The sequence below is a fragment of the Triturus cristatus genome, chromosome 9 (assembly GCF_964204655.1).
Source record: "Triturus cristatus chromosome 9, aTriCri1.1, whole genome shotgun sequence".
NCBI classification, from domain to species: domain Eukaryota; kingdom Metazoa; phylum Chordata; class Amphibia; order Caudata; family Salamandridae; genus Triturus; species Triturus cristatus.
In genome coordinates this window covers 190,582,201-190,606,085 of record NC_140592.1, presented here as the reverse complement: position 1 = coordinate 190,606,085, position 23,885 = coordinate 190,582,201, and the positions used below count along the sequence as shown (strand labels likewise).

Genomic DNA, 23,885 nt, shown 5'->3' with positions numbered 1-23,885 from the left:
GGCTGTACAGGCTGTAGAACCGCTATTGTCAAACAGCCTCTGTGTTGGCATCGAAGGGTGATGCGTTGTTTCTGCTCTGCGTAACAATAACAATGCATCGGTTTTGTAGCAAAACTGCTTTAGAACCCACCTCTGAGGCCCAGAACCTAAAGAGGGCACCTCAGGCAAGGGTAGGACTCACAGGAGGTAGAGTCCAGCAGCAAATTTGCAGGAAGTCTTTTGTGTCCCTGAGACTTCAGAAATCAGGAGGCAAGCCCTTGGAGATCACTTGGAGGGAAGGCAAAGTCCAGCTCTCCTTTAGCAGAGTCAGGGAGCAGCAGGCAGCAGGGCAACCCTCAGAAAAGCAGTCCTTCAAGAAAAGCAGTCCAGTTGAGTCCTTTTAGCAGCACAGCAGTCTTTTTGACAGAGGCTCAGTTCAAGATCAAGATGTATCTGATTTTAGGGGGTGAGGGACCCAGTACTAGTACCACAAAGTGCCTTTGATGTAGGGGATGACTTCAAAGCAGCACTCTGAAATGCACAAGGATCCCTTTCAACACAGTCCTGTCTGCCAGACTATCTGTAGGGGGTACATCAGTGCTTTGTGTGTGGACAGTACACTAACTATTGAAGTGTAATTGTCAGCCCCTCCTATTCCTACCTGCCGGGGACGACCTATCAGAATGCAGATGAGCCTCACCTTCCTGTGTTTGTGGCCGTATGGATGAATGCACAAAGTGTAGCTGTTAACCACCCCAGACGTGTATTGGAGATAGGATGTCGGGCACATAGAGCAGTAAGTACGGAGAAATGTCCACTTTCTAAAAGTGGCATTTCTAAAACTGTAATGTTAAATCCAACTTTAGCATTTCAAAGATATGAAACATGAAAAAGCTACTCCTCTCTAATCAGGAATTACAGCTTTAAAGTGTTTTAAGTAATTTGCAATGCTGGCCTGTGAGAGGGGTAGGCCTCACAGTAGTGAAAAACAAAATGGCTTGTATGTCACTACCAGGACATGCAAATCATAAAAATATATGTCCTACCTTTTGCTTACATCGCAACCTGCCCTTAGGGTTACTTAGGGCCTACCTTAGGTGTGACTTATATGTAATAAAAGGGGAGGTTAAGGATTGGCAAGTAGTTTTGAATGCCAAGTTAGAGTGGCAGTAAACTGCACACACAGGCACTGCATGGTCAGGCCTGAAACAGGTTTGAAGGCTACTTCTGTGGGTGACAAGGTACAAAGTGCCTATTTTAAGAAATCCTCGCAAGGCTTGCCAATGTGAAGCCCTAATTATTTCATGGTGTTCCATTTACTTGTGTCTTAAAAACTTCGCTTCACTCATTCAAGTTTTACCTGCCCTTCTAAGTAATTTATCTATCTGCCCTTCTACGTGTTTTTTTCATGATTAAATGGAATAATTACAATAATAGCCCTTTACTGGGCACTAGTAACCAGTTTCCTCTCTGCTATGTCTATGAACTTTAAAAATCTTCCAGTAAATTGTAAAGCTTCTCCCTGCAAGCAGGCTATTACTGCTTGACGGCATGTTCGTATAGCTTGGCAATGAAAGTCCTGCTTTAACAGACTTCTACGTTCAGCTGATAAAGCTGGGCAACCACAAACCATATGACAAATATCTTCTCTCTTGTGGTTGCAGATGGTATTCTCCCTACTTTTTACTCGGTTCATAATCCCTTAAAGTCCTAGAAGCTGCCTGATGAAAGTCATCATACAGCACCACCAGTTGAGACCAACCCACCTAAAGTGTGAATCCAGTCCTGGTTTTCTCTTCCCTGTTTTTCCCAGTTCCTCCAAAGTGTTTATCATTCATCATCTATGTTACACCTTTGTATAGGTACCTAGGGACATCAGTGGGTGCTCTTGGGTCTGAGTACTCAGAACTTGAAAATCCAAGGAGCATTTCGGTCTCAGTGTTGTAATGGCATCTATGCTTCTACTGCTAACATCAGACTTAGTATTGCAGTGCATATGAGTAACTATTTTTGCTCCCCTCTACCTGCTTTCCTGTTTCCCTTCCTCCCTTTTCCCTTTATTAGCCCTCTCTACATAGCTACTCAGAGCCTAATGGTTTGAGCACTACCATTTGTACTATCACCTGACGACTATCTTAAAATGGTATATAGCCATATCAAGTTGTTTGCCTCTATGCATGCATTGGCGACAGCCATCTTTTCTTGTAGTAGTTGTATCCGAAGAAACAACTTTCAAAGTTGGTCATTATAAATGCACTCGTATCCCAAGTTGGCCTTTTTTTTAAATGTATTTTCTTAAATCCTAAGAAGATACATTCAAAGGTGGCCACAGATGATGTGTGTACATTTGTGTTGACCATCTACAAGAAAGAAAAACAAGTACTGGCAAAGCCAGTACGTTTTACAAGCAAAAATATTGGTGTTGCTAATGTTTATCAATTGGAGTTAAGGAGTTCCTAAATAATGTCGCCAAATAAGTATTCCCTCTGTCATTGGTGATTAATTAGTGTCTCACTAGAATCCCAACCCTCAGTTTCTAGGATCATTTGTATGCTTTTTCTATAAGTTTGCCGGCTCTACCTCTTGCATGATCCTTTGGCTACCCTACTGATTCCATTATCTTATTTTTGTGTCTTACTTCCCTGAGAGCATAGTTCCCCTTACTTCTCATATTGTTATTTAAGAGGCAAAGAAAACAGTCATTACTTCTTTGTGTTAAACTTGGTTGAATCTTCCATATTACATGTGACAATTTCCTCATGTAAATAAATTCATTTTATGTACTGTAGTTTGTTCCCAACCAGAATGTCCTATTTCTTACTTAAATCAGACAAAGTCTTCTTTTCAGGAAACATTGTGATAAGATTGTGGTCTTAGATTCAACATTTGGATTTATCAAAGTAAGTGTATCCTCATCAGTTAAAGTCAACGATAATACAGTGTAAGATATCAGTAGTAAACTTCGCGAAAATGATCACTCTTCATTTTTTCCATTATTTCATAACAAATGTAGCAACTGAAATACCAAACGGAGATCTCATGGGTAGTTAGCAAAAACTCAAAATAACATATACTCCTTTGACTTTTGATAGTTCTATCCCCATTTATTCACCTGTTGAACTTAATGGTTGTTTAACCACAAATGTGTTTTATATAGGTGATGACGTTCTCTTCTGTGTTGGTTTTCAGGTTGTGCAATCTATAGAATATGAAAAAGAATTAGAAAATGCCAAAATATTTATCGCAAGAAGTTGAATTAAGCAGGAGACATAATGATATGTAAGTACATGTTCTGATATTTTAAAATTGTTTTTCTTAAGGAAAGTTTCTTCAAATATTGTTATATTACATCTAGCATTTAAAGTTCCAAACATACAGGTGAATAGAAATGATCCCATTACTGTTGAATCTGATACCATGAAACTGAATAAACATGTATCATCCGTTGAACACTGTGAGAATGTACCTCTTTTTGCAGGTCTCCCCTTTTTTGTGGACTGATGCTGCTGGTTTTTAACTGCACACAGACGCTCTGTCCAGGCCCCACTCTATGTGTTCTCATCGCTAAAATAAGATAGAATTGATTAACTCTTAATTGGCTTATTTAACTTTCCAGTAAGGCCATAGAATATAGTGCAGTAATATACACCTATTGCATGGAGAGTTAAATGTCATGTGTGGGCTGCAGCACATGAAGCGCCATCCACTAGACTGACAAAGAAAACATGACTGCCTACTTGGGCAGCCTGTCTGCTGCAGCTTTTAAACTTGAAGACAAACCTGTAATAATAACCCTGGTCACAGGGAATAACCTTACTTTTAAATATCAAATAAGTCACCAATAAGTATGCTTTGCAGACATAAGGTAGGGTGCCTAGTCTTTCAAAGTGGTACATGTAAATATTTAGTATTGGCATTTACCTTCAGTTGCTAGCCTCCAAGGCGGTAGCTGCTTTTATGAGTAAAACTAAAGTACAGCTAAATTAATAGTTTTGCTATCTTTGTTTTGGTAAAAATTACTGGAATGATTCAACCACTATGTCTGTTACTTATTAAAAATCTAATTTGCTGGTGGATGTTCCGGAAAAATTATTTACAAAAAAGTTAGACTTTGTTTGCCTGAACCTCCAGTAGTCTAATTAGAATTAACCTGTCAACAGCTGGCCCTTGTCTGTGCTTTCCATTAATGATGTATGAAAACTGCTCCCAGAGCAGAATCAGTGGCTTAGGCATTTTGGTAGGAAGACCTTGGTTGAAGGTATGTGAGTCTTTTCCGCTCAGGAATGACAGCTAGGGAGGGCTCGGGAACTTCATTAACTTGAAAGGGTTCATGGGGAGGCCTACCCATTCATAGCTAATTGAGAAGAGAGGCCTAGGGCAGACATCTGTAGTCAGCTTCGCACCAGCCATGTGAAAGGGGGAGCTGGTCGCAGAGGTGAGGATGCGTGGACTGCTCATTTCCCTAAAAACACCCCTGGGTGACACACCAGAGAACTCCAAGAACAGAAGGGTGCTGCTATAGTTGTTTTGCCTCAGAATAGTGCTCTGAGGGTAGTTTGCAGCAAGGCAAACCGGATGTGCTATAGAGGGAAAGGTTATGCACTGTCCAGGAGGTATCCCAAACACTAGAAAGTAACTTCTTCAAAGGTTTTACACCACCCACGGCTCATGAGAACACATCTGGACCTGAGAAAGAACAGAAGACTGTACCTACTGTCTGTGACCTGTATGGAGACCTGAGGGGCTGGTTCTGCTCCCACCTATGCCCAGGGCCAAGAAAATGACTCCAAGGATCAGTTGGCTGACCCCCTGTGTGACTTTAGGAGCTGCAAATAGAGTTTTTCTGGAATTGCCAAGCTCACCAGTAGTAACTGGACCTGGATTAGACCCCTCTGGTGGCCTCTGCTGGAGTGATTCCTAGCCCCTGAGTGCTGTCCATAAGGCTCAGGGAGCCTGAGAAGAAACTAACAGGAGCTATTCTAGAAAGTCTGAAAAGTTGGGACCTGGAAAATATTTGGACTTCCAAGACTTCCGGAGCATTTGCGGGACGATGTTGCAAAGGTGTCCAATTTCAAGAGCACTTCATCTATTGGAATACCCATGGTGTCTAAACAAACACTGTAGCTGGGGCGCCATATTAGAAGTATTAGTGTGTGGTGAAGGGCGTGGTCTTCTAAACAAGTACATGTTAAGTATGCTTTAAACTGGCGATATTGTAGGTTTTTTCCATGTGCCTGTTTGATAACACTTATACATGAGCATTAATTAACTCTTTAGAAATGGCACCCATTTGCAGCATACTGCAGATATGACTTCTATAGAAGACCACACCCTTCACTATATGCCGATATGTATATTATGGTGGCTCAGCTAGAGTGTTCTATAGACGCCTTTGGGATTAAAATAGATGAAGGCTGTTTTCTCCCAGGTAGCTGAGTAAGCACTTTATCAATAGTACATCCAGGTTTTCACTAAAACCGCAGTGAAAAGGTTTTATTTGGATTTCATCTTCAGCTACACAGCTAACCATCTCTTTCTCAGTGATGTGGATTCTAAAAAAGATTTCTCACACCGATTTGAAGTGAATTTTCGCAACTTTACATGTGGTGGCTTTGAATACTGGAATCACATGCGTTAACTGACAACAGTCAACGTCCCTCTGGGCGCGCCGTATATACTTCGCTGGAAGCGAATGGAATGTTTGTTTGAGATTAATGAAACATGGAAGTAAATCTTCAATTTCAAGCTTTAATTCATAGAAGTTTAGATCAGTTCATGTGATCAAGTGCTGGAAATTGCATTCATGGGGTAACATCACAGTGTTAAATCTCCACACAAGTGTTAAACTCAGTCCCAATGCATTTCGAGCCCCTCTGGCCCTTCATCAGGGGAATCTATGTGGCAAAGAAATATGTACATATCAGTGAGTTGTAAAATGAGGAATCAACCAGTTTAACAAAAGAGGAAAGGACTTCGCCTAACAAAGGTAAGTTTACGCTAAACAAATCACAATGTATCAATGTTTGCTAAATAAACAATCTCACCGGACTCAACGGTTGGTCATGTTTACAAGGTGACATGGAAAAGTTGGTGATTTACCACGAAAGAACCAATGATGGTGAATGTTTGAATAAAACCACTGATGGTGAATGTATAAACGATAAAAGGGACAGTTCACCCTTGAGCGTGGGCCGTGATAGATCAGAGAATAAGAACAGAAAAAGTGCCGGGCTTGCCCAAACTTAATCAAAACACCTGTGTGGCGTCTGAAAAACGCTCAGTGCAGCATTCAGGAAGTTGCGAAGGAAAGTTGAAAAACGAGCCAAACACACAGCGGATTCAGAATGCTCGAGTTCGAAAAGGTGCGCTGGAGTGAACAAAAGGCTTACAGTTAAAGCAAAAGCTCTGTACCTGATTTGTGCAATGGTGTCAGTCAATCTCGCATCGGGGTTTACTGGAGTGTTGTGGGACGTGCTTTTTTAAAAAAACAGACCACCGGAAGTGACATGAACGGTAGTGAAATCACAAGTGTGTGTTAGAATCAACGTGTCAACCATAGGCGCCATCTTGTAGAGGGAAAGGAATAATACGGCTGTGAGACCGAATAGCTCATAACAAATGGGTATATCAACTATAATGGGTGTGTTTATATAGAAAAAAACAAGAAACATAAAAAAATATATAAAAAAATGTAAAAAATGGTAATCACACAAGAGTAAGCAACAACATTGATGACAATGAAAATAATGTTTAAAGTTCAAAGGTAGCAAGCGAATTCCAAGCAGGTCATTGAGACCCTTCGGCTTCATGGACTCCAATTTATAAATCCAGTGAATCTCACGCTGCAACAAGAAGGTGTTGGTGTCTCTGCCTTCTCTTTTCATTACAGTCTCTAAGACCAAAAATTTGAGTTGAGCAATGCTATGCTGGTTTTCTAAAAAATGCATCGCTACGGTAGATCTGGGGTTGCTGGTGCGCATGTTACTCTTATGTTCGTGGATGCGGGTCTTGATCTTTCTTTCGGTTTTGCCCACATAAACAAGGCCACAAGGGCATTTGAGTAAGTATATTAAGTTGGTGGTGTCACAGGTGGCATTGACTTGAAGTTTGATCGGGGTGCCCCTCATGGGGTGTGAGATTTTATGGCCCTTGATGATGTTATTGCAATTGCTGCAGTTCAAACAGGGAACAGTCCCTCGGAATGTCGTGGTTGGAATCTCAATTTTGGATCGAATCAATTCCTGTATGTTTTTACTCCTGGTGTGTGCAAACATTGGTGGATTGCTGAAAATGCCATTGAAATCAGTTTCAAGGGCCAAGACTGGCCAGTGTCTCTTAATAGTTTGTTTGAATCTGTGACTCATGGTTGAGAAGCGGGAGACCACTACCATGCGATTTTGTTCACTTCGTGTGGTGGGTTGCAATAAAGTTTCACGTGATGCATTGGCCACTTTGGTGGCAGCGTTTCGTAAAATCGCTTGAGGATAACCACGGGCGACGAAACGTTGTATCATTGATTGTGTTTGTATTTGAGACTCAGGAAGATCTGACACTATTCTTTTCACCCTTAGCAGTTGTGAGAAAGGCAGGTGATTTTTCAAAGATGGTTGGTGAAAGCTTGTGTAGTGCAAAAGATTGTTGCGATCGGTTGATTTCCTGAATACAGATGTGGTGATTTGTTCGTCCCGGATTCTTAGCAGAACGTCCAGGTAAGTGATGGAAGTGTCATCGACATTGAAGGTAAATTGAATGTGATCATTGATCAGGTTCAAATTATCCAAAGCTGTCCCGAGGGAGTCACGGGGACCGAACCAAAGGACAAGATGGCGCCTATGGTTGACCCGTTGATTCTAACACACACTTGTGATTTCACTACCGTTCATGTCACTTCCGGTGGTCTGTTTTTTTAAAAAAGCACGTCCCACAACACTCCAGTAAACCCCGATGCGAGATTGACTGACACCATTGCACACATCAGGTACAGAGCTTTTGCTTTAACTGTAAGCCTTTCGTTCACTCCAGCGCACCTTTTCGAACTCGAGTATTCTGAATCCGCTGTGTGTTTTGCTCGTTTTTCAACTTTCCTTCGCAACTTCCTGAATGCTGCACTGAGCGTTTTTCAGACGCCACACAGGTGTTTTGATTAAGTTTGGGCAAGCCCGGCACTTTTTCTGTTCTTATTCTCTGATCTATCACGGCACACGCTCAAGGGTGAACTGTCCCTTTTATCGTTTATACATTCACCATCAGTGGTTTTATTCAAACATTCACCATCATTGGTTCTTTCGTGGTAAATCACCAACTTTTCCATGTCACCTTGTAAACATGACCAACCGTTGAGTCCGGTGAGATTGTTTATTTAGCAAACATTGATACATTGTGATTTGTTTAGCGTAAACTTACCTTTGTTAGGCGAAGTCCTTTCCTCTTTTGTTAAACTGGTTGATTCCTCATTTTACAACTCACTGATATGTACATATTTCTTTGCCACATAGATTCCCCTGATGAAGGGCCAGAGGGGCCCGAAATGCATTGGGACTGAGTTTAACACTTGTGTGGAGATTTAACACTGTGATGTTACCCCATGAATGCAATTTCCAGCACTTGATCACATGAACTGATCTAAACTTCTATGAATTAAAGCTTGAAATTGAAGATTTACTTCCATGTTTCATTAATCTCAAGCAAACATTCCATTCGCTTCCAGCGAAGTATATACGGCGCGCCCAGAGGGACGTTGACTGTTGTCAGTTAACGCATGTGATTCCCGACTTCATACACTCTTTGGGTTTTGAGAGTGATACCTCTGTGGCACCTGACAATATTGCAAATTGTCCAACCTTTGGTCTGTGCACGATCCAAAAACTGTATGCTTTGAATACTGGCTCATCCAATTTGCCATTGTGTACAGCAAAGTGGCTCACCCGAGTGACCTCTTGGATGCCATTAAGAAGCACTTGAGGAGTAATCTCTTTCAATCAGTCCTCTGCGAATCACCTCCAGAGAGCTTACTGCTGTTTTTGTCTGGTTCCATTTATTAATGACGCATGCAGAGGTATAACCTGAAATAGCAAAACCCTTTTTATGCCTATTAATGCCACAAACATAGAGCTCACCTAGGGTAAGAGAATTCAACTAATCTGTTTTATAGAAAAAGATAACATCTGTTTAAATGTTTGGAGAGATGGCTATCCGTTTTTAAATAGAAGTGTGTACCACACCATTTTTCCATTCATAATTTTAGAATCTATATACAATAAGGATCCAATCACAGGGAATCCTTGGCTTAATGACATACCCGAATAGATGATGCTTTCCCACACAATGAGCATGAATTTGGTGTAGCTCGTATGATCAGATTCAGAAGTCATGAGATTGTGGATACTTCCACCTTAGGGAAATTCTGTTTTCTCTAGACATGTCTTTGTGCGTACGAGGCAGACATTTGGTGGGATGTCCACGACTTTTCACATGACGCAAACCATACTAAATGCTCACATTGGGTACATGTCTTGTTTAATGGGAACACCATGCTTCCACGAAAATATTGCTGATTCATTGTTCTAATATTTTTATTTCACTGTTAGCCAAATGTTTGTTTGGTTCTGATCGCCATATATGAGAACTGCATGAACACTGAAGGTATCACAAAAAACAGATCCTAGAGCTAGAAGGCCTTTGTTTGTTATGCAGTATGAATATATACATTTTAGTCAGACATTGAATATGGTATATATGTATTACATTTTTACTTAAGGTAATGTGTCCCTTTTCTGTCCTGAGGAGGCCCTAACCAATTCTGGACGAAACGTATTGACCAATACTGTTATAGGAGTCCCTCGTTCCTTTATGAGAATACAAAGACTTCAGATTAATTCCTATGAACTGGTAGACAGCAATTTCTAAAACAGTCTCTGTTGGACTTGGCCCTTTTTGCACGGTCATCCCAGAACTTTTGGCTTCCTCGTGTATTTTTTCTGACCTGTTGTTGGTGGTTTTATGACTCTGGGCACTTTACCACTGCTATTCCGTGCTTAAGTGCATATGCTCTCCCTGTAAATTGGGTTTATGGATTGGTGATTCCATGATTGGCATATTTGATTTACTAGTCAGTCCCTAGTACAGTGCACTGTGTATACCCAGGGCCTGTAAATCAAATGCTGTTAGTGGGTTGGAGCACTGATTGTGCCACCAACATGAGCAGCCTGTAAATGTAACTCAGGCCTGCCATTGCAGAGCCTGTGTGCAGTCTGGTACAGCCATGTCGACTTGGCAAGTGCACCCACTTACCAGGACCTAACCTTCCCTTTTCTTACCTGTTAGTCACCCCTAAGGTAGTCTCAAGGTACCCCTGTGGGCAGGGTGCATTGTATGTGAAAGGTAGGACATGCTCTGATGTGTGTAGCATGTCCTGATAGTGAAATACTGCCAATTTCGTTTTTCACTATTGCAAGGCTACCTGCTCCCATAGGATAGAATGGGGAGGTTGTTTATAACATCTTATAAACATAACCACCCCTGGGAACAAGGTAGGAAAATAAAGTTTAGTATGCCTGAACTCAGAATGTTAAAATGCATCTTTTAGTGAGGGTGATTTTTGCATTCTGTGTTTGAAAATACCAGTTTTAGAAAGTAGGTATTTTCTTGCTTAGCCATCCAGTATGCCTCTGCTAGGTTTGTGTATTGCATGTCTGGCTTTTGGATGACGGGGGCTGGGGAGGAGCAGTAGCTCCAGAGAGCCTGGTGAGTCAAGGCTGGGCTGAATAGACCTGGGCTGCATTTAGAGTAGGGGGAGGATATTTCCTTTCACATGAATGGGACTGGTCTGCCTTCAACAATGCTGTCTCCACCTCCTGCCAGGAAGCTGCACCAGTGAGGACAGAAATGTTTTTGGCTGGGTACAGACACTCTCTGTCTTCAGAGAACAAAGGCTTTTTGTGTATAAAAAGTGGGGCCCAGACCCCAGACTTTTAGATCACTTCTGGAAAATCAAGAGGAACCTTTGCCAAGGAGAAGAGCCAGAGAAGCTGAGGAGGAATACTGCACCTGTGCTGTTTGCTGTCTGGGGTTGGCCTGCAGTGGCTACTTGCTGCCAAGGAAAGGAGAGAAGGACTTTGTTGTTTACTTTGTCACCTGCTTGAGGAAAAGATCTCCAAGGGCTTGAAACTGAGCTTGACTCCTTTTCTGAAGTCTCAGGGACCAAAAGACTTCACCACCAGCTCCACTGAGCTTCCTTGCTGGGAGTTCTGATCTGCAAGAGGTGCCTGCTGTTGTTTTGGACCTCTAGAGAACTGTTTTCCGCTAGGAGCTGGAAAATTAACGCAGCATCGAAGAAGCGTGACGCATCCGTACCTGTTTCCGATGCATCGCCGAAGAAACCGTCACAGTGCCTGCCGCGGCTCGAGAAATCGCCGCACGCCGCATCGAATGCAACGGTCTCCGAAGTCCGAAGTGTTTCCCCCTTACCCTGACTAGAAGCAAGGGTCCGTTTTTTGACAAAGGTACCTGCCTCTGCCAACTAGAGACCCCCATTTCTAACAGTCTCACATTGTTGGACAGAGTTAGCAATGTTGGTATTACTCCTTGGTGGATTTATAGCACTTTAATGATGATGGTAAGCACCAGTGTATATAAAAATATGCAATAAGCAGAATCCCTGCAACATGGCCCCACGTTGGGCGCCATGTTGCAGGGATTCTGCTTATGCACAGAACTATGCACAGGAAACCAGGACCTCAGTGAATTGTGGTGTACCAAAAACTCACCTCAGAACCCAGAACCCCTTATCCGACCAGCATCAGTGTCCCATTCGTTATCCAAGTTTTATCTCGGCGGTCCCAATGTATAGACAACCCAGAACAAGCGACTTAGTGTATTTCTCAGGAATGGTGGGAATCAGAAATACCTGTTCGTAATTATTCTCATATCAGTCCACAACAAGAGTAAACAGAGACACGGTAAAGTTTAAAGAGTTTATTTTATAAACCTCGTGTCCTAAGATGCAGTACTTTGGCTAACATAAGCAGACAAATGATTAAGATCAAAACCATCAGCATAGTTACAATACTATAGAAAATGAAAGGAGAAATCATAATAAAATGACAGTGGATGACAGCCACCTTCCTTTCGCTAGTAAACTAATATTATTATTATTATACTAATAGAGGGTCTCTAGGCTTAAATGGGGAACCCCATACCGTAAAGATCAGCTTAGTAGAATCACATCACAGGATCAGGTAGACTCTGCTCCTGGGAAAGCTCTTCTTGCGAATGTGTCTAAAGCATGCAGCCTGCAATATTAAAAGCACTCGACTTTCAGGTATTTGCAGCTGTGTGCGTGATATGGCTAAATAGTGGGCCGATCAACCTGAACCCAACAACATGCACCGTCTAGCGACCCAGACTGTTTCTTTACACAATATTCAGACCAAGGTCGCAGCTCACTGTTAGGGATGTGAACAACAGACAGTTCTCATGTGAAGCAGAGGCGAGCAAGCATTTCTTAATTAATAACATGTAACTACAGTGTCGTGTGCAAAAGTGGCAAGATGGCTTTCTGACATCTAACGCAGTTGTGCTAACTTAGCATTGTACGTATATAAATAGCAGTCTTCACTACAATATGTGTAATACATCTTAAATAGAAAATAAAAAGAATTGGTGATTCAGGCTCTATATCTAATTAATACAATAAGAGATGTCCACATGATTACATATTAATTAGGTGTAGTAGGCTTGTAATTAGATTTATCCAATAGCAAGGTGTGCTACTTTTGGTAATTGAATTTAGGCTTCGAAAAATTTTCTCTTTAGGGAACCTTTTGTGTTTTTTACTTGTTTATTTCCCAGGTTCTACACTGGCTGCCTGCCCAGGCTGTGGTAAAATGTAAGGCCTTACGTATTGTACATAAGGCTCTCCGTGGTTCTAGCCCTTCCATCTTTCAGAAGTCACTTAGGTGGCATGTCCCTCGACATGACTTAAGATCATCCACTTCCCAATTGGCGGTTATCCTCAAGGTAAAGGTGGCTAATGGGAGGGGTATGGGGCGGGGGCAGATGTTTTTTCTATTTGGCCTGTAAGTTGTGGAATTCCATACCTTTCCCATTGAGGTCTCAAACAAGCAGGTGGGTGGTTGGTCTTAAGAAAATCTTTGAAGGCTTGGCTTTTTGTTTCTAGTGTCTAAAATATGTCTCTCGGTCAGGATAGCACTCATTAGCGCTAAGACGCCTTGGCATTCACACGCTTTAGGAAAATATTACCTGCTTACATACATACAATGTTCCCGGCAGTGGCAGTGACCTGTCTGAGATGCACTGAACAAGACGCCGACCTACTGCACGTTATGGTTATGCCTTGCCCTTTCCGCATATTGAACACAGATAGCAGTCACATTGCGGTAGGTGGTTGGGGGACGCTAATGGTCCACGGCGGAGAGTTGCCTACTGGGCTTGTATCCACATCTAAGGGGTTATAAAGTGCAGGCGAAATTTGCTGACCTTGCGCTTATACTGGCAAAACGACTTATAAGTAGGTGCTGGAAGTTGACGTTCCTGCCTGCATTGCCTGCCTGGAAGGAAGAGATGGAGCAATGGGGACTGGCTGAAAGTGAGGCATTGCACAGGGAGGAGCACCGCGGACTGCGGAAGAAGCCATTTGCCATGTTCTGGGATCTTATATTGGAGTCCTTCGAAGCGCTAGACACAGATGCACCCCACTCACACATAGATGACTCACAGGGAGATACACTTGGGCACTAGTGACAACCCTAGCCACATATAGAGCCATGACCCAGGTGACTTCTAGTGTTAAGTTGCAGGGAGATAGCACTACTCAAACACACCCGCCTATCCCAGGGGCGTAACACAGACCCCCCATCCCCTGTGGTGCGGGGAGCCTAGCTGCAGGGGGTCCCCTCAGCACAGTACTCAGGCCTTAGCGCTCCGGATTAAATCTGGAGCAGGGGCCCCTCTGTGTCCATTGCAGGGGGCCCCTCAAACTTTCGTTACGCCACTGGCCTATCCCCCAGACATCACATACTAGTACTTGCATGCTATGAAACCAGACGTTGATGCATGATACAGATTGGATGGAATTACCTCCCTCTTTTCTCTTTCTTTACTGTCTGCTAATAGGGTTGCACGTGTTGGTTGGTGGGTGGGAAGGGTACTTGTTGCTAAACCGTTGCAATTGCTAAGCACGTCATATTCTCTATTCTCTCCACACTGCTGCTTTACTCTTAGACAATGCCGGATCAGATTTCTACCCCTGTATTACATGTTGCCTCCGTCTATATGTAAATGGATCTATACTTCTATACATCTTACAACATGGATCTATACTTCTATACATCTTACAACAATGTATCTGGTACGCCGATTTTTGGGGGGGCTCAGGATGTACAGAGATGTCATATTATGGACATGCTTTTTTCCTTGTTTTGCTTCTTTGTTTCCTTCAGAAAACACAACAAAATCTGTTTAAAAAAAAATAAAATGAATAGTAACGAGCAGTCAGAGTCCTTGGCAACTTCAAACCCCATACTTTGGTATAAAAGCTGGAATATTTTTCTTGCTGAAATGTGCTGAAAAAAGCAGGAGGGATATTGTAAGACCTGCTTTTTAAGAAAACCAGCATTTGTGAAATATTACAAAGAAGTAACTAGTATATCGTGTCCTTTTGAGAGAAGTAAAAATGAGCCTCGCCCACAAATGCTCAAATCTTTTTGTTGTGATGTGGTGGCTGTACTATGGTTTCGCTTGGATATTAGTCACCTTCAGTTCCCTACAACCTGCTGCCAGACCCTTCTAAGAAAAAAAAAGAAAAAAAAGAAATCAGTGTTGGAAAATGACCCTCTCTGAAGGGTCACCCCAAACATTTTGTCTTCCTCCTCCTAATATTTCTAACCTTGTTTTTGCTGGCTTTAGGACTTTGTGCACTATACAACTGCTAACCAGTGCAAAGTGCATGTGCCCTCTTTCTAAAACATTGTAACATTGGCTCATTCCCAAATGACATATTTAATTTACTTATAAGTCCATAGGAAAGTGCACTATATATGCCCAGGGCCTGTAAATTAAATGCTACTAGTGGGTCTGCAGCACTGCTTGTGCCAACCACCTAAGTAGCCCTTAACTTTGTCTCAGACCTGCCGCAGCAGGGCCTTTGTGTGCAGTTCACTGCCATTTGAATAAGGTATTTAAAGCCTTAAACTCCCCATTTCACTACACACGAGGCAACCCTAAGGTAGGCTGTAGGTAGCCCATAGATCAGGGTGCTTTGTAAGTAAAAGGTAGTCCATGTACGTTTACGTTTTGCATTTCCTGGTAGTGGAAAACAGCTAAATTTGTATTTTAATACTGTGAGTTCTACTCACAGTATAGACTAGCATTGGAATTCCTTAAAATATCTTTAAGCTTTAATTCCTGATAAGAAAGGTGCAGCTGCATCATGTTTACTATCCCTGAAAGATAATGATAAATTCTCTCTACTGGTAAAGTTGGATTTAACATTACTGTTTTAGAAGTGCCACTTTTAGAAAGTGGACAATTCTCTGCTATGACTGCTCTGTGTGCCTTGCAGCCTGTCTCCAATACAAGTCTGGGCAGGGTGACATTTACACTTTGTGCATTCCCTCCAAACACCCGCAAACACAGGAAGGCGAGGCGTGGCTGAGTACCCATCTACATACATTTTTAAAACAAAATGTTATTGTTTACATATAACATACAACAGCAGCAGGTGAGCCATATCACAGTCGACATATTCAACATTTCGTGCACTTCATGGTTACAGAGTAGATAGTATGAGGTCTCATCTTTCACCTACAAGTTCAAAGTGCATTGCATATTCTATTAGAATGGATGCTCTGCTGCTACTAACATTGAATGAACCCTCTACCCTTCCCTCCCTCATACCCCTTGCCATACTGTTGCACATAAATTCCTACACTGAGTAACAAAGTTCCAGAGCTTCCCCTGAACATTCAGCTCCCTCCCCCCACAATCCCACTTAAAATGCAAATACGATCAGGCACTATCACTCCCTAAGTCCTCCATTGTCGATAGAGAGCTGTGCGGTGTGCCAGTGTCCGTGTCTGTGTCTGGGGTCATGAGACAATCCATCAGATGTTCCCATTCCCTAGCCTTATCAATTGTTCCCTGCCCCCTTCCGTTCCCGGAATAGAACAGTACGTTCAAGCCCAGCCCATTTGGTGAGTTCCTCTCGCCATTTACCTAGCTTCAGTTCCCTAGGAGCCCTCCAGTGCAGAGTGAGTTCTCTTTTCGCCAGAATCAGTGTCTGGTCAGTGAGCCTAGTAGTTGTTTTGCATTTGGTTGAGTGTGAGACCCCCCCAAGGAGGCAAGTCAGAGGGGTGCAAGGAATTGCCGGCGAGTAATATTATTGATGCAATCTATCACTGCTTCCCAATGCCCTGCCAAGCAGGGGCAGGCCCACACCATATGGAATATCTCCACCCCAAGTCCCACACACCTAGGACATGCAGCCGCCACTGTAGTATAAAACCTATTAATCCTGCCCGGTGTGAGGTAAGCCCTGTGTAGGAAGTAAAAGTTAATCAGTTTGAACCAGACATTACGGGTGATAGCGGGGATATTCTCCACTATTCTACCCCAGTCCGCGTCTGTAAGCTGTAATTCCAAATCTGTCTCCTATTTCACCTTCATGTCTGTCAGAGCAGTAAAAATATTAGTTCACATTGTTCGGTATATGCAGGTAACCCCTTTAACTCGACCTGTTGTGGTACAAATCTGCTGGCAGCCTTGATGCACCAGGGGTTCTGATTCCTCAGTCCCCCAGTGGTTCTGGATCGTGGCAACTAATGCCCGGTGAAGTAAGAATTGGCCAACTGGAATGCCTAATTCCTCTGCTAAGTCCTCAAAGGGGAGCAATTCTTCATCCCGGTAAAGGTCTCCTACTCAGGTTACCCCATAGCAGCCCCACCCCGCAATCCATCCCAGTGCCCCCCACCCCCCAGGCCTCCACCTCTAGCCATTGCAGTGGTAAGTCTGGCAAGTAAGGTGCTCGAGTATGAGTGTGCTGTAGGCAGCATCTCCAACTATGTTGCACCACTAGGAGTTCCTGAGAAGCAGCGGGCAGGTGGCTCTGAGTAGCCAAGAGATCCCTCAAGTTGGGGCAGGAACCAACAACTCCCTCCTCAGGGTGCATCCTACTGTATATCCATTGGTTAGAACACTGCAGCTGTGCCGTCAAATAATATACCTCTACGTCCCGGCCGAGATCCCTCCTTCACTCCCTCCCTATCAGGAAGCTGCAATTTAGTCATTGCCACTCTCCGTCTACCCGTACTCAAACTCACTCTAATACCAATGATTCTAGGTCTCGGACCAACCAGGGAGGGACAAGCAGGGGTAACGCAGAAAAGAAATAAAGCAGCCTCAGGAGCGCCACCATCTGGGCTTTTCTACCAGTGATGGATAAGAGTAAGGACATCCAAAAAAAGACCGCAGCACCCCAATATTACCATCCAAAAGATCTTGGCAGCCATGATACACTTTAACTCCAAGATATTTTAGGCAGTCAGCTTTCCAGGTGAGGCTGTATAGGTCCCAGGGCAGGGTTGCAGAGTGGGACTAATTGGTATTTCTGTCAATTAATGTGCAAGCTTGATACTGTACCAGAACACCCCAGTAGATCTATCTCCCCGTGCGAGTCCAGTCCCACATCTCTAAGGAACAACAAGTCATCAGATAGCGCAGCATAATGGGGTTATCCCTGGACCTCCAAGTCATGGTAGAACCCCGGTGGTTCCAAGTCCCATTATATAAGATTCAGATATTATTCAACCCATGCAAACCCATGCTGTAGGGCACGAGTAAAGAAGTTTAGCCCATTGTATGAATGCAGGGCCCAAACCCATCCATGCCATGATCTGATACAAGAAGTCCCAGCTCAGGCTGTCAAAGGCCTTCTCTTTATCGACAGTATTTACAGCTGCCGTCTGTTTGTCCACTGAGTCATCATTCATAAGTGAGAGGAGCCTATGAATATTGATCGCAGTGTTTCGTCCGGGAATAAATCCCACCTGATCAGCATGTAGCAAGGTGGGCATGTGGGGCAGGAGAAGGGTCGCTAATATTTGGCTGAGAATCTTATAATCCACATTTAACATGTACAAGGGACAGTACGCTCAGACATCAGTGAAAAGGCACCACGGCTTTAACAGCAGAATAACCAGGGCCTCACACGTGGACGGTGGGAGGTGGCCCAAGTTAAGGGCTGCCATGTAAAGATCGACTTCTTTCAGAGCCAGAGTGTCTTCATAAGTAGCAAGGAACTCCACTGGGAGGCCATCTGCCCCAGGCACCTTACTTGATTGCCACACAAACCTCTTGGACTGATAGCACTCCCAAGTTCATCTGCATCTTCCCCTTTAAGCAACAAGAGGACCACGGGGTAAGGAATTCCTGAACCTCCGGTGGTGGGGTGTACAAAAAGGTGTAATCGTTTCAGAACCTGGTATTAATGGCATTGTGGTTGTAGAGGGTCTCTCTGGTATCGGATTCCACCTCGAATTTCAGAAAGCCCAAGCCTGTGGATTTGTGAGCCATGCTAACAGAGTACTGGCCTTGTCCTGCTCTGCGTGAGCACGGGTCAGGTATTCCCGGTAGTCAAAACAGTGGAGTTTCTCAACTTGGGCTGCTAACATTTCTTTCGCATCCAGCAGTGGGTCTTTGAGTGCCAAGTCCCTGGGTCTCTGCTTCTCAAGGGTCTGCAGTACTCTCTCCTGATCCTCAACTCGCTCACTAAAGTGCATTGAACCTCAACTATTTCAGTGATACAGTGGCCTCGGACAACCGTTTTAAAGGCACCCCACTCGATCAGAGGAGAGGTAGTGGTATCAGTATTATCAGCAAAATAATTAGTGATGGCCTCCCCAATAGTATGTTGAAACACTGGGTCATCTAGAACCTCTACTAGGAACACTGGATTATGGTCCGATAAAGTCTTGCAGGGATAGTCCACAGTATGAATTGCCTCATGGACAGCGGGTGTACACAGGAAGGTGTCGAGGCAAACATGAAGTTCTTGCATACCGGAATAGAATGAGTATTCTCGGGACAAAGGGTAGAGGCGTCTCAGAAATCTACCAAACCCCACTGGCTCTGCCAGTCTGTAAAATTGTGCACTATTTTGGACACCAGGGAGTCTTGCAGGGGCGAGTGGGAGCAATCAAGGGCAGGGTTGACAATGCTATTAGTCTTCCCCAAGCAATATATATTGTGTCAGGTATGGGGCTAGGAGTCTCGTCCGCTTTGTAAAGAACCACCCTTGTCAATATTGGGAGCATAAATCTCCACTATGGCTAGGTCGTGTCTCACCAATCTCCCTGTGACCAGTACAAATCTACCCTCGGAGTCTGTGGGCTCACCCGTCTTCCTGAATGGTACTCCTGGCCTCACCCACAGCAGAACGTCCCAGGCAAAAGCTGAATAGGTCGTTTTATACACCTGGCCCCTCCATCTTCTCTGAAGTGCTAGCCCCTCCGAGGCAGTGAGGTGAGTTTCCTGCAATAGGGCTATGTGTGCTCCCTGTCTTCTAAGGTAAGCACAAACTTTGGAAACTTTATATCTCTTGCACATATTGTTTAGCCCTTGAACATTCCAGGACATAAAATTATAGGTCAAGGGGGTCGCCATTGTGTAGTGCTAACCTTGCGTGTCAAGGAGCTAGGGGATGGGGTCTACTTCCACCCAAGCAGCATGGCCCTGGCTCACCGCCATTGACATCCAATACCAGCAGGCAGGGGTAACCCAAGAAAGATTCCACAAACAGAAGCAGTCAAACCAACTCTACATGCCCAGGATCAGAAGCAAACAACTCCTCATTTAAACCAATCGAAAAACATTGAACATGCATGCATCACAAGCACAACTATAGTCCATGGGGGGCACCTGCCAAGGTGCCTCTCAGTCTCACATCACGCCATCTGAAGAGAACCAATGGAATGATCAATGCTACATGTGACCCTGCAGAAGAAAGAACATGGCAATATAATGAGCAAAACAGAAGTACATAATGATCAATCAGGTGGCTTTCAAAGTGCGACTACTCACCCGTAAGGGTCTCAAGGTGCCGGGAGGGGGGGGAAGTAATGCTGCTCTGTCAAAGGCGCTGTGGTTCAGTCAAAAAGCAAGGTCTTGAGGTCGTTCCTGAATTGAGGCAATGACAGTGATTGCCTGAGGTGGAGAGGCAGGGTGTTCCAGGTATTTGCTGCAAGATAGGAGAAGGATCTTCTGCCGGCTGTGGTCTTGCAAATGCGTGGGACGGTAGCCAGGGCCAATTGGGCAGAGCGGAGGTCTCTGGTGGGTGCTTGGAATGCATGGTGGTGGTTGAGGTACATAGGTCCCGCGTCTTGTAGGGCTTTGTAGGTGTATTTGAGGAGCTTAAAGGTGATTCTTTTGTTGACTGTGAGTCAGTGGAGGTCTCTAAGGTGGCTGGTGGTGTGGCGGGGGATATTGAGGATTAGCCTGGCAGAGACTTTCTGAATGTTCTGTAGTTTCTTGAGGAGTTTCTGGGTGATGCTGCTGTAGTCGATTCTGCTGCTGAGGAGTGTGTAGATGACCATCTTTCTGGACTCAGCGGGGATCCACTTGAAGATTTTTCAGAGCAGGCGGAGCGTGTGGAAGCAGGATGATGAGACAGCTTCGAACTGGCCGCTCATGGTGAGCAAGCAGTCCAGGAAGATGCTGAGGTTCTGTGTGTGGTTGGTGGGTGTTGGGGGGGTTCCAAGTGCTGCAGGTCACCAGGAGTCATCCAAGGCGGAGGGGGTGGAGCCCATGATGAGGAATTTGGTCCTCTCTGAATTGAGCTTGAGGCAGCTGTTATTCATCCAGGTGGCGACAGCCTTCATCTTGCCATGAAAGTTGTTCTTGGTTACTGTGGGGTAGTTGGTGATGGTGAGAATCATTGGCGTAGGAGACAATGTTAAGTCCTTGGTTCCTGACTTTGGCTACGAGCGGGGCCATGTAGATGTTGAAAAGAGTGGGGCTTAGGGAGGAGCCCTAAGGCACCCTGCAGCTGATCTTTGTGGGTTCCGAGAGGAACGGCGGTCGTCTAACTCTCTGCGTTCGGCCGGTAAGGAAGGAGACAAACCATTCCAGAGTTTTGTCACAGATGCCTGCGTCGTGGAGTCTTGTGCATAGGGTGCGGTGAGAGATAGTATCGAAGGCGGCTGAGAGGTCTAGAAGTATGAGGGCTGCAGTTTCACCTCTGTCGAGGAAGGCGTGGATGTTGCCTGCGACAGTGAGAAGGGCAGCCTCTGTGCTGTGGTTGCTTCGGAAGCTGGATTGGGTCCAGGATGTGGTACGCTTCGACGAACACAAAAAGCTGGGCGTTGATGGGATTCTCCATGACCTTGGCTGGGAAGGCGAAAAGAGAGATGGTTCTGAAGTTCTTGAAGTCCATCGGGTCGACAGAGGGTTACTTCACCAAAGGGTTGGTCTCTGTGTGTTTCCAGTCTTCCGGGAAGGTTGCGAAGATGATGGCGCAGATGATGGTGCAGCAGAGTTCGGAGCGATGTTGGTGCTTGCTCTGTTAAAGATGTAATGTGGACAGGGGTCCGAGAGTGCTCCGCAGTGGATGCTTTTCATGATCTTGAGGGTGTTGTCAGCGGTGAGGAGAGTCCAGCTGAGTAGTTTCTGTTGGAGTCCGGCGTCGTAGCGTGTGGTGGTTGTGGGTGGGGTGGGAGGATCTTAAGTATCGAGGCTGTTGAACCTGTCGTATATATCCTTGATCTTGTAGTAGAAGTAGATGCTGAGGTTGTTGCAGAGGTTTTGGGAGGGGGGATGTCTGCTGTCTCTGTGCTGGGTCTGGCAAATTCTTTGACCACAGTGAAAAGTTCTTTACTTTTGAGCGCATTGGCTTCTATCCTTTCTTGTAGGGCCGCTTTCTTCGTTGTTCTGATGGGGTGGTGGTGTGCGGTGACAGCGGTCTTGAAGGCTTAGTGGTCTTCCGGGGTCTTGCTGCTCCTCCATCTCTTCTGGAGCTGTCTACAGGTGCGTTTGGACTCATGAAGGGCAGGAGAGAACCAGCTATCTTTCTTAGCGTGTCGCTTGCTTAGGGCTTTCTTCAGGGGCGCCAAAGTGTTGGCGCAGTCAGAGATCCATCGTGGAGGTTGCGTACTGAGGTTTTGGCGTCTGTGGATGTCGATGGAGGTGTTTTGCTGAAGGAGGTGGTGAGCTGTTCTTCAGTGACCTTTTTCAAACATCTGCTAGAGTAGCGGTGGGCGTGGTGTTGTACGGTGGGTTTGGTGAAGGAGAAGTGGACGCAGTGGTGGTCGTTCACTGGAGCTCGGTGGTGTGGCTGAAGGTGATGTTGTTGCTGGGGGAGAAGATGGTGTCGAGTGTGTGTCCTGCTGAGTGAGTTGGGGAGGTGACCAGTTGTTTTAGTTCAACAGTGGTGAGGTTCTCCACCAGGGATGAGGGGTTTTTGTGGTTGGAGGTGTTCACGTGAAAATTGAGGTCACCGAAGAGGATGTAGTCTGTGGAGGCGGGAGCGTGGGGTGCGATGAAGTCGATGATGGAGTCGCTAAAGGGTGGGTGGGGTCCCGGGGGTCTGTAGATGAGGGTGCAGCGGAACGTGTTCGGGGTTGGTCTAGACCTGGAAGTGGAAGTGCTCCATGTTGGTCGAGAGTTCATCCGCATGCATGGTGAGGCAAAGGGGGTTTTTGTGTGCGATGGCGATGCCTCCCCACGGTTTGTTGACGTGGTACTTGTGGATGTTAAAAAAGCGATAATGAAGATTAAATCCAATGGAGCACCAGGACCAAATGGTATTCCGAATGCCATATTTAAAGCTAAATTAAGGAATTGGCCGGAGCTATTAATGCTCCTGTTTAATGATGTACTTAAATCAGGCCTTATTCCGTTATCATGGCATGGAAGTATCATACATCCAATCTATAAATGTGGTCCCCAGGATAATCCGGCTAATTATCGATTAATTACACTTACAGATGTAGATGCAAAAATGTTTGCTAGTTGTCTGTTGGATGATTTAGAGGTATGGGCTTTAAAGGAGAAGTTGATTCCCAACTTTCAAACTGGGTTTAGAAAGGGTGAATCAACTCATACAAATCTGATTTTATTAACATTATTAGGTGAAAAAGCTCAAATGAGGAAGCAAACACTGTATGTGTGCTTCATTGACTTAAAAGCTGCGTTTGATTCTGTCCCGCGAAACATTCTTTGGTCGAAGTTAAGGAACTGGGGAATATCGGAAACTTTATTAAAAATGATTACATTACTTTATTCCGACACCTGGGTTCAGATTAAGATTGGCGATGGTAAACATACGACTCGTCGTTTGACTACTAACGTAGGGCTAAAACAAGGTTGTGTTTTGGCTCCTTGCCTTTTTAATCTTTTTATGGCCGATCTCCCAGCCCATTTTAATACTATTAATTCGCATTCACCCTCGATATACGGTAATGAAATTAAATATTTGCAATATGCTGATGATACCATTTTAATGAGCCAAACCGCTATAGGCCTAAAAAGGTTAATTGATTCCTTTAACTCCTATGTCATACAAAATGGACTAACTATTAATATAAAAAAGACAAAAATAATGACTATGGGAAAGGGTAAACCGAGAATAAAAGAATGGAATATTAACGGCCTGGTGATTGAAAATGTTAAAACATATAAATACTTGGGTATTATTTTTGATGACGGACTGATATTTAGGCAGCATTTTAATAAACTTGAAGCCAGGGGTTTATCCCTTGCTTTTGCTTTTAGAAAATTGAGAGACAAATTGGTCTGTCCTAATTATGAACATTTAATGAGGGTGATGAGAGCTAAATTGATTCCATCTTTAGATTATTGTTCCATCATCTTTAGGGGCAAAGACGCAAAATTGCTTG

The 23,885-nt window shown here is 44.3% G+C and overlaps 1 protein-coding gene across 8 annotated transcripts in view; it reads left to right on the top strand.

Moving 5' to 3' along the window:
• The window catches only part of CEP15 (centrosomal protein 15), a 281,589-nt gene that overhangs the window by 182,372 nt on the left and 75,332 nt on the right, over positions 1-23,885 (top strand). For all 8 annotated transcript variants that reach the window (XM_085627574.1, XM_085627576.1, XM_085627570.1 and 5 more), the window contains one exon: positions 3,169-3,258. In XM_085627574.1, coding sequence (XP_085483700.1) covers positions 3,206-3,258 — 53 coding nt within the window. In that variant the 5' untranslated portion in view covers positions 3,169-3,205. The remainder of the gene's footprint in view (positions 1-3,168; positions 3,259-23,885) is intronic.